The 15,270-nt window shown below is 48.1% G+C and overlaps 1 protein-coding gene across 1 annotated transcript in view; it reads right to left on the reverse strand.

Annotated features, from left to right (window-relative positions):
• LOC105238389 (multidrug and toxin extrusion protein 1) overlaps window positions 1–15,270 on the reverse strand; it is a 34,662-nt gene that overhangs the window by 5,372 nt on the left and 14,020 nt on the right. The window contains 7 exon segments of the mRNA XM_011227022.3: window positions 6,185–6,317; window positions 7,002–7,071; window positions 10,651–10,726; window positions 10,849–10,957; window positions 14,755–14,822; window positions 14,907–15,020; window positions 15,125–15,222. Of these exon segments, the coding sequence (XP_011225324.3) occupies window positions 6,185–6,317; window positions 7,002–7,071; window positions 10,651–10,726; window positions 10,849–10,957; window positions 14,755–14,822; window positions 14,907–15,020; window positions 15,125–15,222 (668 nt within the window).

A 15,270-nucleotide genomic window follows, 5' to 3' on the forward strand; every position in this document is an offset into this window, starting at 1 on the left:
TCATACGAAAACAGAACTTGATATGAGAAAAAGCCCTTTTGCTGAACGACAACACCTGGCAGAACATTTGGAAAGGTCTTTGGGACAAAACTGAGACAAGACCCAAAGTCAACGTGGAGCCCTGCGGAGACAGCCCACCCTCCACACACACACACACACACACACACCCCGGCCAACACCTACTACAAGGACATTTGCAGATGCTGTAACAGAAGGGACACTAAGAAAGAAAAACCAAGACAAAAGGCTCTCGTTTCAGATCAGCGAGAGTCCTCGAGGAAGGAAAAAGCACTCGTTAAACACCCGGGGGGATTAAAAATGAAGCTCGATGGTCATTTTCATCAACGCCTGGTGGACACCTGCCACCCTTGCCTAACTTCGGCCTCAGACTACACATACCACAGGTGGTTGGCATTTCAAGTAAGCCACAGGTGTTCCCCATCTCCCTCCCTGTCTTTAACTGGAACCCTTGAACCCTTGACTAAGAAACACGTCTTCCTGGGGCACCTGGGTGGCACAGCGGTTAAAGCGTCCGCCTTCGGCTCAGAGCGTGATCCCAGGGTCCTGGGACCGAGCCCTGTAGCGGGCTCCCTGCTCCACTGGGAAGCCTGCTTCTTCCTCTCACACTCCCCCTGCCTGTGTTCCCTCTCTCGCTGGCTGTCTCTATCTGCCAAATAAATAAAAATCTTTAAAAAGAAAGAAATCCTGTTTTCTTGTTCTTAGCCTCGGCACAAAGGGGCCACAGTTTCAAAAGCAAAATCACAATCGTGCCAGCACACAGTCCATTTAGGGTCTGACCCGTGTAGGACTTCTAGGTTTCGCTGAATTTTGCAGACAACGGGAGCCAAATTTCCCTGACATTGCAGTACGTCTTGATGAATTGACTGAGTCCATAATGACGGCCCCTCTGCTCAGGAGGTCCCTGCATGAACAGGCTTCTGGAATCTGAAGACTCGAGAGCCTCCTTCAAGCCCAGGCATCCCTAACTACAAACAAAAAAAAAATTACACCATGTTGTCTATTTGCACCTGAGCCATCTGGACAAGCCCTTGGGGTTTTAACTCAACCTCAGGGAGACCATCAAAAGCCTAGTGCTTGCCACAGTCTTCCTCTTGACCCCATTGAGCGAGTTTCTAGGCTCGCCCTCACACCTCCAGACCTCACGTTTCCTCCTGCAGCCCAGACAGCATCCTGAGAACACGCAGCATTCTTCAGCCAGCGGATTAACCGCTTAGGAGATCCTGCTGCTGCGTCCTCTCCTCTCACACTACCATTCACCCCCGCATCACCCCTGAGCCCTGCCACTCTCCTAAACCCCCAGAAGGGGAGCCTGGGGATTGTCTTCCCTGAGCTAGGGAACTCCCCGTACCTCACTCAGCTTTATTCCAGACCCCTCTTGACAGCTCTGACCTAGTAGTATTTGCTGGTGAATCGGACCTTAGCACTGAAGGGGGGTTTATGGGCAGGGCGTGTGACCCCTAGTGTGAGCTCTCCGCCGGAATCCAGTCCTCCACCTGCAATCAGCCCAGAGGCCAGACCCCTACTGTGCTTCCTAAGGCAGCTCGACCAGCAAAGACCAGAGAGGAGACCTATGTGCAGACGGCAGATTTATGCTTTTGGAAAAGCAGCCCTGATTTGGGGGTGCTTGGGAAATAGCAAGTTCCTCTCTTGTGCTGAAACCCCCATCACAGACGGACAGCAAGTTAAGGAACAATTTTTTTTTTAAAGATTTTATTTATTTATTTGACAGAGATAGAGACAGCCAGTGAGAGAGGGAACACAAGCAAGGGGAGTGAGAGGAAGAAGCAGGCTCATAGCAGAGCAGCCTGATGTGGGGGCTTGATCCCAGAACGCTGGGATCACGCCCTGAGCCGAAGGCAGACGCTTAACCGCTGTGCCACCCAGGCGCCCCAAGGAACAATTTTTTTAAAGATGTATTTATTTATTGGAGAAAGAGAGAAGCCTGAGGGGGAGGGACAGAGGGAGAGGGCAAGACAGAACCCCAAACAGACTCCATGCTGAGCGCAAAGCCCGATGTGGGGCTCAATCCCACAACCCCGAGACCACGAACCGAGACCAAGAGTTAGGATGCTTAACCAGCTGTGCCACTGAGGTGCCCCAACGAACTTTTAAATGCCCTTGTATTTCCCAGACAGGCGGCTATTTTAAAGGTTGTGGCCCACGTCAGACAAGAAAATGTGGTAGCAGAAGGAGACGTTCACACATCATTTATGCCAGATAAGCTGCTTTTACCAGGTTCTGGTCCTCTCTGAGGCCTCAAAAGATAAATCTCTGGAGGTTTCAAAGAGGCCATTAAAACATCAACGTTACGGGGTGCCTGGGTGGCTCAGTCATTAGACGTCTGCCTTTGGCTCAGATCATGATCCTGGAGTCCTGGGATCGAGCCCCACATCAGGCTCCTGGCTCAATGGGGAGCCTGCTTCTCCCTCTGCCTGCTGCTTCCCCTGACTGTACTCTCTCTGACAAATAAGTAAAGAAAAACTTTAAAAAAAAAAAAAAAAGATAACTAAGCTTTTTTCAGGTCATGTGTCACACATCACCAACATAATCCGGGAGAAACCATGAAGGCTGACGTGGCCAGAAACCAGGCCTCAAGGGCCCTTTGAACACCTTCAGATGGATTTTGTGCAGCTGACATCATCTATGAGATTTAAATCCATGTTAGTAATAGTGTGTCTCTTTTTAGGACAGACTGAAGCATGTCTTTGCTGAAAAGCTCCAGCCCTTACCATCACTAAAAAGCTGCTTGATTTTAGGTTTCCAACCGGAGACTCCCAAGTTTTAGATCAAGTGATTGAGACACACGCCCTATGGGAACCATATAAGAGAACTCTGTAAAATATTGCCCCTTACTCAAACACAATCCTGTCCTCAACACCCGCCATCTTCTGGAAAAGTAGAAAGGACCAATATCATCCTTAAATTGAAATTAGCAAAACTTTCAGAAACCCTTGAGCTCCCTTGGCCCAAAGGTACTCCCTGCAGTCTTTGCACACCATAAACAGAACACAGTCGACTCCCTCGGGGACACATCAGTTTCCCCTGCGAATTAGGAACTGGAAGGCCTGTGTCTAGAGATTTCGCCCCCAATACCAGAGTGACCAGCTGCATGGAAAATATCACTGGGTCCTACCCCCGACAGCTTAAGGCTGCCTTCCCGCATCTTCCTAAACACGTTCTTCATAATCTTTAGCCAGGAGATTGCACCTACTGGAAAAGACAGCAGAGAGAAACTGCTCCTGAACCTTGTTGGAAGGGACCCTATCAGTGGCCGTGATGCTGGCTGGTAGCATTTTCTCCCAAGTCTTGAATGCTTCCATGCACCTGCTCTCCCATGGGATGACTGCCATGATGGACAACATCAAGGAGCTCCAGAAGGTCTTGCAATACAGTGGACTATGAAAATGACTTCATAATCCCAAGGGGTAAAGATCTAGCTCTCCAGTTTTCCCTGAATTCCCTGCATCTCTAGTTTTCCCTGAGAAAGAGGCTGAGACACTGAATACGTGGACAATGGCCACACCATATATAAAAGAACTATGATACACCACCAGCAGCAACATACCCAGGAAACCCCGTGTGTATGATCAACACCCCAAAAGCCAGCCTGCTGCCCCTCAGACTTGGGGGAGGCCAGACTGCTATCTCTAGGGATACTCCTGGGAGCTCAACGGTAACTTCCATAACAGCTGACCCAAAATGGCCAGGATGTGGTCAGTAATGGACAGCTTCCTTAATTTTTGTCCCTGCTTCCAACTTAGGGCCAAGCAGAGAAAACCCAACCTGCACCCCTGACCAATCACACAGGATGCCCCATTTCTAGGGAGCCACCTCTTTCCCAGGCCACCAGCGTCCAACAAGGTACACCTGACACCTTCCCCTGCCCCCCCCCGAAGCTCTCCCACTCCTCTGCCTGCTTTTGGGTCTCTGCCAAACTCAAGAGTAAATGGCCTTTGCCTTTCCCATGTGGCTGGTCTTTATTTCCACGGCCACCAAGATCTAGGTAAGGGCAAGGTGGCTAGACTGGGTTTACAGGTTCAGGTGGCCAGATTTCGTGCACAGTTTACAGGTCTGCTCCTTGATACCAATCACCCCCATATCACATGTTTCATGAGTGATCAGCCCGATATTTAGAAGAGTAAAGGTGATGGCCACCTGCCGTTCCTATAAGGAACTAACATATATATCTAATAGCTTTCTCTGTCAAATCCAGTGTTCCCAATCCGTAAAAACTACCAGCTTACCCTAACCACCCTAAACAGAAAATAAGCAGCTATCTGCAGTCGTCATTTGGGTGTGATGACTTACGTTCCCAGGAATTTCACCATACACCATTTACAAGATTTCTGTTTGATTCAACGTAGGAATCCCAAAACATGGTGCACGTCAGAATCCCCTAGGAATGCATGTAATTTGAAAAGCCTCCCAGGGGATTACGATGGGGAATTCATGACGTGCTCGAGCTGCCCGTGAGGGTATTCAGGGTGGCGTTACGACGTTCCTCCTACGTCCCGTGTACATACACTGCATACCCTACCAGTGGCGACGGAGTATTCGAAACCTGTTAGTATTACACCTATTTTTTCTGGAAGAGGTGGGTAAGCAGGGATTGACTACAGTCTTCTCAGAGCCCTCACCTGCCGAGAGAGCCCAACATTTTTTTAAATGAAGACATAATTGACATCTTAGTATTTGTAAATATCGTGAAATGATCACAATAAATCTCGGTACCCTTCGCCACACATGGTCACCAAGTTCTTTTTCTCACGATGAGAACTTTTGAGATCTCCTCGCTAAGTAACCTTCAAACATGCGATACAGTATTATGAACTATAACCACCGTGCTGCACATGCCAGCCCCCGGACCTACTGTGTAACTGGAAGTTTCTCCCACAGCACTTCTTTTAAGTGATTCTTAACTCCCTCTTTGTACACACTACGTATGCTTTTGTGAAACGAGCAAGTGGGCCTCGTACAGCACTAGGAACGTAGATAGATCTATATTTGTATTTTTTTAAATTTTATATTTTTATTTTTTTGGATCTATATGTAAGTTGTGTCCTCTAATATTTCCCTTAGCTATGCCACTGGAAAATCCAAAATATGAATGATGCCAGAAACTCAGCTATGTAATTTCACGCATCACGATGAAGGTTCAGTGAACTCTGCATTGGCAACTCTATTCTTTGAACATCTCCCGTATTTTTCATTAAAATATTATTAACCTCGAGAACAACGTGTAGCATCTTGGGATGGGGAGTTCACTCGAAATATCAGATGACTTCTCACCCCTCTGGGCCTGCCAACTACTGATGGATAAATAAGTCTATCACTACTTCCCCCAAAGATAACGTGTTCGGGTTTTAATAGAATCATTGATTCACTGCCAATGTATTCCTAATTATTATTTTAGAAATCAAAGCTAGGCAGTCTTTTGTTTCCTTACTCTTGTAAAGACCAGCACTGGTAATTCCAGGTCCTGTGTTTATGTTCTTTCCTCCAAAGGTAAGAACGTGATAAAGAATCCCCTTCCTTCTGAAACGTTCCCACACATCACACCCATGCCCTTCAGGGGAGACCCTACAAGACACATGGCTTAAAAGGTCATACCAGGCAGGAGGGGGAAGGTATGCAATGGCCATGAGGGTGACCTCCAGAGCACCGCTCCAGGTGCCGCGGGGGATAAGCCACAGGGGGGCATGATCTCGAATGTCTACAGCCACCATACCACGTATGTTGTCAGAAGTTCTGCAAGAATCCCAGCGGGGCTGACCCCGGATTCTCTGGCCTCACCCCAAACACACCAATAGGGCCAGTTTATATAATGGCCTCAACTCGTCCGGCAGTCTCGCCCTCAGGGTCTCATCGTAAAAGGGCTATCACTGAAGGACAGAACTGGGGCCACCAAAGGTACACTTCTGAATGCTTTTTCAGCACTCCTGCTGTCACCAACTTGGAAGAAGTGAGAACTGGATGACACAGGACAGGGAGAGGAAGAGAAAGGTCATCCTGCTCTGCTCAAGTATGTCAGTGCGGAAGAGGGCCTGGCAGGGTAAGAGGGGCGTGAACTTCCAGAGCCAAGTCTGAAAAGCCCAACATGTTCCAGTAGTCCTTTCTGGGGCCCACTGAGTAGCAGACCCACTTGCCCGTGGGGAAGGCTTACCAATCACTCCCAGTTTGGCTATGAACATCAGCGAAATCCCGATGGGGAGACCAATCACGTAATAGCTAACGGTATTGACAATGGCCCCAATCCTCTGGTTGCCACTCCCCCGAAGAACGCCGGCACATGTGCACTGTAGGCAGAAAACATCGATCCGGGAAAAGGTCGCCGGGATTTCAGAAAGACTGCCATCCCTGAGCACATCCCGTCCCCGGGGGACTCTGACTTAAAAATCCATAATCACGGGGCGCCTGAGTGGCACAGCGGTTAAGCGTCTGCCTTCAGCTCAGGGCGTGATCCCGGCGTTATGGGATCGAGCCCCACATCAGGCTCTTCTGCTATGAGCCTGCTTCTTCCTCTCCCACTCCCCCTGCTTGTGTTCTCTCTCTCACTGGCTGTCTCTATCTCTCTGTTGAATAAATAAATAAAATCTTTAAAAAAAAAAATCCATAATCACGTTACCAGTGTTGTCAAGCGAATAGGCTAAAAATATTCAGTATCACCTACCTGCCCCACCCCAGCTGCTCTCTTCTGTTTAAATTTACCACCCTCAGAAGAAACACACAGATCATAAAGGTGGGGAAAAGGAACTGCAGGGCGCCTGGATGGCTCAGCGGGTTAGGCATCTGCCTTCGGCCTCAGGGCATGATCCCAGGATCTGGGGATCGAGTCCCTCGTTGGGCTCCCTGCTTAGCAGGGAGTCTGCTTCTCCCTCTACTCCTCCCCCCCCCCCCCCCCGCTGGTATGCTCTCTCTCTCGCTCAAATATAAATAAATAAAATCTTAAAAAAATAAAGGGAATATTGCGTAATACTTACAGCAAGAGCTTCAAACAGATGGGAAACAGCAGAGATCGGAATCACCCGGGCCACTAGAGCAATGACTTCTCTGTTAGGAAAAGAAAGCACGTGGTGATCAGGAGACAGACAGACACGTGGGGGGGAAAAAAAAGACTATGTGATTCAGGTGACAGCACTTGGCTTCCGCATAAAACTGGAGGGGCTCATGCATTCCAGCCAACAACACTCAATTCAGGGGCAGTGCTCCTCTTTCTTGGCCCGTAGGGGAAACCAACCTTACAATGGATCGCATGACTTTTTTTTTTTTAATGACTTTTTATTATGTTAGTCACCATACAGTACATCCCGGGCTTCCGACGTAAAGCTCTGATTCATTATTTGCGTATAACACCCAGTGCCCCATGCAATACGTGCCCTCCTTAATACCCATCACCGGTCTATGCCATTCCCCCACCCCCCTCCCCTGAGGCCCTCAGTTTGTTTCTCAGAGTCCATAGTCTCTCATGCTTCATTCCCCCTTCTGATTACCCCCCTTTCTTTATCCCTTTCTTCCCCTACCGATCATCCTAGTTCTTATGTTCCATAGATGAGAGAAATCATCGCATGACTTTTAGAATATATAGTCCAATTGGCCGATGTAGACAGTTCCATCAAATGATTTGGCACCCCACAAAAAAAAATAAAATTTGGATTATAACGCCATCCTTCTTTTAGCATGATTCCACGCATCTCTCTCCATGTGTCTGGATGAAACCCAACGGTGTGGTTAAGCTCCTCTCTGCAGAACCAAGGTGGGCAAATTCTAAAGGCCACAGATAGAGTTTACAGAATTATCCATGGTTCCTAGAAATCGTCACTAACCTCTACAGCCAGAGACCTTGATTTTAACACCTATGCTTGAAGAGAAACTAGAAAATGCTGCCACTTACCCAAGGAGGGGGAAAAAAAAAATCCGTAATACTCTTGAGTCTAGAACACTGTCTGGCAAAAAATATTTGTTGAACGAATTAAAAAAAAAGAAACCCAGCACGGAACAAGATGGTCACTCCCCTCCCCCTCCAAAAGGGACAGAAACACAGGTCTTTCCTTCAAGTGGAATTTTATTTTCCAAATAGGTCCCATATGCAACGGTTCAAAGAAATCAAACATTATGAAAAGGATATCGAGAAAAATCTTCCTTCCGCTCTGTTCCCAGCCCGCCCATTACCGCCTCCCCCGAGACGAGGCAGCAATCCTTGGGACAGTCTGTACTTGTCCAGATACAAATGCATACTCTTATCTTCCCCTTCTAGTCTCCGTCATTTCGTGTTCTAGCGTCCTTTATGTCACGTTCCACAACTTGATATGACTGATAGATTATATTCACTGCTATAGTCTATCAAAACGTAGCATCTTTTATGTGCTGCTGAATTCTGTCCACTAATATTTTATTTTAGATTTTAAGATAGGTATGCATAAGTGAAATTGGTCTGCAACCTTCCTTTTTTCTTACACAAACTTTGTCACATTTTGGTACCACTGTTGTATTTTTGCTTCCTAAACAGAATGTGGAAATTTTTCTTTTTCTGGTCTCTGCCACAGTTCAACAGCACTGGAATTACATTTTAAAGGTTTTATAAAGTTCTCCTTTGGAACCCCCAGGGATCAGTGCTTTTTGAGGTTTTTAAGCAAACTTTTCTTTTTCTTATTTCTTCTAAGGATATCGGTCTAGTTAGACCTCCTGTGTTTTCCAAGGTAAGTTTTGGTAACTTATTTTCCTAGAAAATGATGTATTCCTTCCAGATTTTTTTTAATTTACTTGCAAAAGTCATGCAAACTAGTCTCTCATGGCTTAAAAAAATTACTTTTTTTTGCATCGAGAAGCTCTCTCCCTCTTCCCTCTTTGATTAGGTTAGGCGTCAGTGTTGTTAGAATCTATGCGACCGAAGCTGCCAGTTTCCGCTGATCCTGACAGGCTCCTAAAAAATTTAATTTTGTGAGTTTTCTCTGTCTCGTAGTATCATCAAAGATACGGTTTGTGGGCCTTTCGTTTTCCATGCCTTCACCTGCCCTGCATGGTTTCTGGAAGTGGACAGGCTCAGGCTCAAACGTCTGCCCTGTGCCTACTGAAACCATCAGCAGAGATACACGTCCGATAACCTTAATTCTGACTCCCTTGCAAGAAAACGAGGACGGGGGCGCCTGGGTGGCACAGCGGTTAAGCGTCTGCCTTCGGCTCAGGGCGTGATCCTGGCATTATGGGATCGAGCCACATCAGGTTCTTCCGCTATGAGCCTGCTTCTTCCTCTCCCACTCCCCCTGCTTGTGTTCCCTCTCTCGCTGGCTGTCTCTATATCTGTCGAATAAATAAATAAAATCTTTAAAAAAGAAAAAAAAAAGAAAACGAGGACGATTTCTGGTTGCCTTTCCACTCACTCTGAAGTAACAGACACTTAAACATCGTATTTCCCCACAGCGAAATGGCTGAGCTGAAGGACAGCCCAACACTGGAAGTCAACCGACAGGGGCGCCTGGGTGGCTCTGTCAATTTACCATCAGACTCTTGGTTTCAGCTCAGGGTGTGATCTCATGGTCGTGGGATCGAGCCCCGTGTCTGGGTCCGTATCAGACTCTGTGTCAGGCTCGGTATCCGGCTCCTTGCTGAGCATGGAGTCTGCTTGAGATTCTCTCTCCCTCTCCCTCTGCCCCTGCCACTTGTTCTCTCTCTCTCAAATAAATACATCTTTAAAAAAAAAAAGTCAAAAAACAAATATCCAAAGAATGAACTGTGAACGGCAGTCCTGTCCACCAGCTGCTTTTCAAATCCACGAAGGAAAAGTCAATTCTGCATTCTGTAACTGCTAATAAAAGAATCCCAAATCGGGGCACCTGGGTGGCTCAGTCAGTGAAGCGTCTGCCTTCGGCTCAGGTCACGATCCCCAGGTACTGGGATTGAGCCCTGCATCCAGCTCCCAGCTCAGCGGGGAGTCTGCTTCTCCCTCTCCCTCTGCCCTCGGACCCTCCCTCCCNCCCCCCCCCCCTGGCCCCCCCCCCCCCGCCAGGCTCATGCTCTGACTCTCACACTCTCAGATAAATTTAAAAAATCTTTTTAAAAAATCGCATTTCAGAGGTATCCTTGCAATATATCCACATAGTCAAAATGCACCAGCTGGCCTCACTGATGAAAGCAGCTAACCCAACAGAACTCGAAAACCAGAGGGCAGATCCACCCCTTACAAGAATTCTTCTCTGCAATCAGTCTGCTAATGTGAATTTTTTTTGAGATGACCTATCAGGGATATTTTAACTTCGATCTGAACTGACGAGTATATTACACAACTTGTACACACCAGGGACTTGGGCCGATTGAGATACCAAAATGCTTCGTGTCATTGGGACCGGAATAATTAACCGGAAATGTAATCAATGGGACCACAAAGGGGTTTCCCTCTTTAAAAGACACACAGATCCTGACCACCAGCATCTCTCCCCACCCGGCCCATACAGTGGCCTTCTAGAAGATAAATGACCTCCATGAGCTCATCTGTTCTTCCCAGGTCCAGCAGCGGGTTTGTGATCTTGCAAACGGCCTCCACAATGCCACACTCCCAGGAAGCCCGGTGTGAAGGCATCTACCCAACCATTCCTTCCCACGGATTCCACATTTCAAGAAAATCTTCACACTCACCCGTCGGTAGTGAAAATGTACCCCACAAAGTCCTTACAGCTTAGTATCAGGACACAAAAGGTTACAGCCAAGACTCCTGGAGATAAAAACAGCACAGAGACAACACAGTGAGAAAGGAGGGCTGCAGGGAACCACACAGCTGGGCTTCCCAGGCAAAAACCGCTCGGGTGAGTCATTGGCGGGAGATTCTTTAAGCACCTGTGACCAGCAGGGCGACGGTGGAGGACGTCTTGGCCTGCTCGATCTTTCCTGCACCCAGCGCGTTCCCTATCTGGACGCTGGCAGCCACACTTAAGCCTGAAGGTATCTAGAAGCCAAAAGAACCATATGATAATGACAAGGAAAGAGTGAGCGAGGAGCAGAGCTGCAGCCTGGCCCCTGGGTTCCATTGTGAGCTGCACCGGGAACCTTCTCCAGGGCGGAGGGGCCTGGGAGGTCGTGTTGCACACCTCCTTGGTAAAACTCAGCGCAGAAAGTTCTGAGAAGGCTAATTTGCAACATCCCCTTTGTCTAGCGGGGTGCCCCCAGGCTAAGGTGAATGGGCATCACTCACTGGACTTTCGAGCAGGGCTTCTAGGGTATGCAATGGGTGGGTCCTGCACAATCACATTTCTCTCCCCACCCCCCCACACCCGCCTGTGGCAAGACAGGAGCCCAAGCTAAGTCTGGAAGACCATCAAGGGCCCAAGTTTAGAAGGCAGGGGCGCCTGGGTGGCTCAGTGTGTTCAGAGCCTGCCTTCGGCTCAGGTCATGATGTCAGGGTGCTGGGATCTAGCCCCCTCATCGGGCTCTTTGATCAGCAGAGAGCCTGCTTCTCCCTCTCCCCCTGCCCCTCCTCTGACTTGGGCTCTATCTCGCTCTCTAATGAATAATAAGTTTAGAAGACAGAATCTTAAAATGGTGACTTTCCCCCTTCCCCAAAATGTGGGGTAAAAAGGAACTTAAGGAAACAGAAAGGTGCATAGGAAGCTGATACCAGGCTACCCTTTTGAGTGGGGGGAGGGTCGGGGAAGGGCAGGGTGAGGAGGGGTGTGAAAGCAGACCCAGGAAGGCAGGATGGCGTGGCGGTTAGGAATGGGAGTTTTTGAGAACACACTGCTTGGGTTCAAGTCCGGGCGCAGGCATTTATCAGCTGTGTGACCCTGAACAAGTGACTTGCCCTCAATTGTTTTCTGTGAGTGGGATCCTGTAACAAAGCCTATTGTAGGGTTACTGTGGGGATGGGAGGAGTCTATAGACCAGCTGCCTAGAACAAGGCCTCACGTGTAGTAATTACTCAATAAAAACTAGGCATTACTAGTATCTACAAATTCACCACTTGAGAAAGTGGTATTAGTTCAAAAAAAAAAAAAAAAAAAGGAGTCACCACCCATTGGAACATGAATTTTGCCTGATAGACGGGCTGACCACCGGGCAGGACTGTAGAAATCTCAGACTGAGGCACACGGAAGACCTACAAGACGGATCCCAGCCGGGAAACTCGCCAGTGGGAGCAAACATACAGCTCTCCCACTGATAATTAATTACCAAGGGAAAGAGAGGGATGTCGAGGTGAAGAAAACCCAGCAGACACCACCCTTCACCAAGAAATCAAGTTAGTATCACCAGTCGTGGAACAAATCCATGTCACCTGCCTCCTGCCAGAACGTGCGAGAAGCACACAGCGACACTTCTGTCCTATTCCTGCCAAAAATGCAGACTCGGAAAGTATTCACGAGGAAGTGTCAGCTCGACAAATTGTGGTAAAGTCTGTATAAAGTGGCCTCTTTCTTCAAAGACATCAAGGTCAAGAACGACAAAGAAAGGCTGAGGATCTCTTCTAGATTCAAGAATATTAAGGAAGCATAACACTTCAGGGGCGCCTGGTTGGCTCAGTCGGTTAAGCCTCCGATTCTTGGTTTCGGCTGGGATCGTGGTCTCAAGGTCATGGTTTCAGGGTTGTGGTCTTGGGTCATGGGATCGAGTACTGGGCTCTACACACTCAACGAGGAATCTACTGGATGTTCTTTCTGTACCTACTTCCTCACCCCCACTCGAGCTCGTGCCCGCCCACGCACGCTCTAATAAATAAATCTTAAAAAAAAAAAAAAAGAAGCAGCATAAGACTTTAGTTCTGGGAAAAAACAGTTGTACAGGACATTATCAGAAGAGTGGATGGTATTCGAATATGGATTGTGGAGGTGGTAGACGGGTAGATACGCAGATTGATCGACAGAGTGAAGAAACGGGGCAAAATACGAACAGCTGGGGAATAGGAGTAAAGGGCACAAACCCTTCTTTCAATTAGAAAAATACAAGCGTCAATTCTTCTAAGCCTGTTGGAAAGCACGTGGCGATATATGGAAAAGACTTGAAACTGTAATTAAATTTCACTTTGAGGAATTTATCCTAAAGAAATAAGCAAGTATGCAAAGATCTTTTTTTTTTTTTAAAGATTTTATTTATTTATTTGACAGAGATAGAGACAGCCAGCGAGAGAGGGAACACAAGCAGGGGGAGTGGGAGAGGAAGAAGCAGGCTCATAGCAGAGGAGCCCGATGTGGGGCTCGATCCCATAACGCCGGGATCACGCCCTGAGCTGAAAGCAGACGCTTAACCGCTGTGCCACCCAAGATCTTTGTCTAAAGTGTCTTTGAAGTGTTGCTCGTAATATTGAAACATTAGAAATTAAATATTCCACAGAAGACTGATTTAAAAATGATATGTACAAGGACACTGGTAAGCACTTTGATTTGGACATAGTTACTGAACTTACTGCAACTTAAAATGTATATAAAATATCAAGTGTTGAAGTGATGGATACAGGTTTAAAAATTCTGCTGAGAACAGAATAAAAGCAAAAACCAAAAGCACAGATCCCCAAGAGAATGATTCTTTAAAAAAAAAAAAAATTGGAAATACATGGGTGCTCGGTGGCACAGTCAGTTAAGCATCCGACTCCTGGTTTCAGCTCAGGTCTGATCTCGAGGTCGTGAGATGGAGCCCCGTGTCTGGCTTCACGCACAGCACAGAGTCCGCTTGAGATTCTCTCTCCCTCTCCCTCTGCTCCTCTCACTACTGCCCACCCCCCCACACACTCTTCTCTAAAGTAGATCCATCTTTTTAAAAAAATAGGAAATACATATTTTATGTAATTTTTAAATATAACCAACATCAAGGTGGGGCAGGGGGGGATCTAGTCCCTTTCACATGACAGTTCTCTTTCTAAAGCGGCACTTGCTAGAGATGAAAGCCCTTCAGGATTTCCAGGTGCTGTTTTCCATAAAACAAAGCCATAGGAAAGCCTCTAACAACTGGAATTCTTCTCTAGCACATCAAAATCTCCTTCCTTTCCAAGGCTGAGTAATATTCCACTGTATGGACAGACCAGTCTGCTTCTCCATCTGTTGACGGACACTTGGGTCGCTTTCCCCTTTTAGCTACCGTGAGTGATGCTGCTATGGCCTGTGCACGGATATCTGCTGGAGACCCCACATTCGGGTCCTTGGGGTCTACCTAAGAGCGTCCACGCGGAGCTTAAGAAACATCAGACCCAGGCAGGCGCGGAGCTCGGGGAGACACAAGGAGCTAAGCTCTTCTTGCCATGCATCTAGCACCATCACCCCTCGGGCCCCCCACCGGTCCCCGCAAGGCATCTGTGTTGTGACGACTTGAAAATATGCTTTGGCAATCAAGGATGCGCGTGACCAGCACTGAGCAACTCATTCTTCCCAACTTCCCAGAGCTCCCAGGGAAGACCCCATCGTTCCAAATGGACCCTCCCTGGCTCTAGGATGAAATTTTACTTTCATCAATCCGTTTAAAAACTAAGTGGGGGCGCCTGGGTGGCACAGGGGTTAAGTGTCTGCCTTCACCTCAGGGCGTGATCCCGGCGTTATGGGATCGAGCCCCACATCAGGCTCTTCCGCTATGAGCCTGCTTCTTCCTCTCCCACTCCCCCTGCCTGTGTTCCCTCTCTCTCTGGCTGTCTCTATCTCTGTCAAATAAATAAATAAAATCTTTAAAAAAAAACTATTAAGTGATCAATGCCTATATGCATTCTTAGGACTCTTCTTTCAAGGGGAACATCCAGCACATCCCCACAACCAGCTCCCAGACACTCACCATGTACAAAATGACGGTCAGTTCATACATGACAGACTGGGCTCCCAGCTCCACCATGCCGAGGATGCCTGGTAGAGAGAGACAGCTGACAACGTGCTTCCAGACAGGGCCCCGCGTTTACGCCCGCCATTGCCACCTGTCCCCACACTGACCGCTCAGTAAGTTGCCGATCTCATAGGCCCACCACTCCATGCACAACATGAGCATGCCGGGGATGGCCAGGTTGAAAAAGGAGGTCCAGTCCTCCAGGCACGCACGGGACCAACCTGTAGCGGGGATGCAGACATATGAACGACACGTGGTGGCTGGGCTGGACCTCAACCCAAGACCAAACCCGCATCCGACTTGGAAGACAAACGGTGGTCTTTACCTCCCCAGGTGGCTTGATGCAGTTTCCTCACACGGATGTACAAGAAGAGCAGCAGTGCCAAGGTGTACTGGGAAATCGTATTTGCCAGTGCTGACCCCCTGGGAAGAAGAGTGCCAGTGAGGGGATGTGCCCGTCCTCCGTCCTGC

This window comes from Ailuropoda melanoleuca, chromosome 17, assembly GCF_002007445.2.
Source record: "Ailuropoda melanoleuca isolate Jingjing chromosome 17, ASM200744v2, whole genome shotgun sequence".
Taxonomy (NCBI): Eukaryota; Metazoa; Chordata; class Mammalia; order Carnivora; family Ursidae; genus Ailuropoda; species Ailuropoda melanoleuca.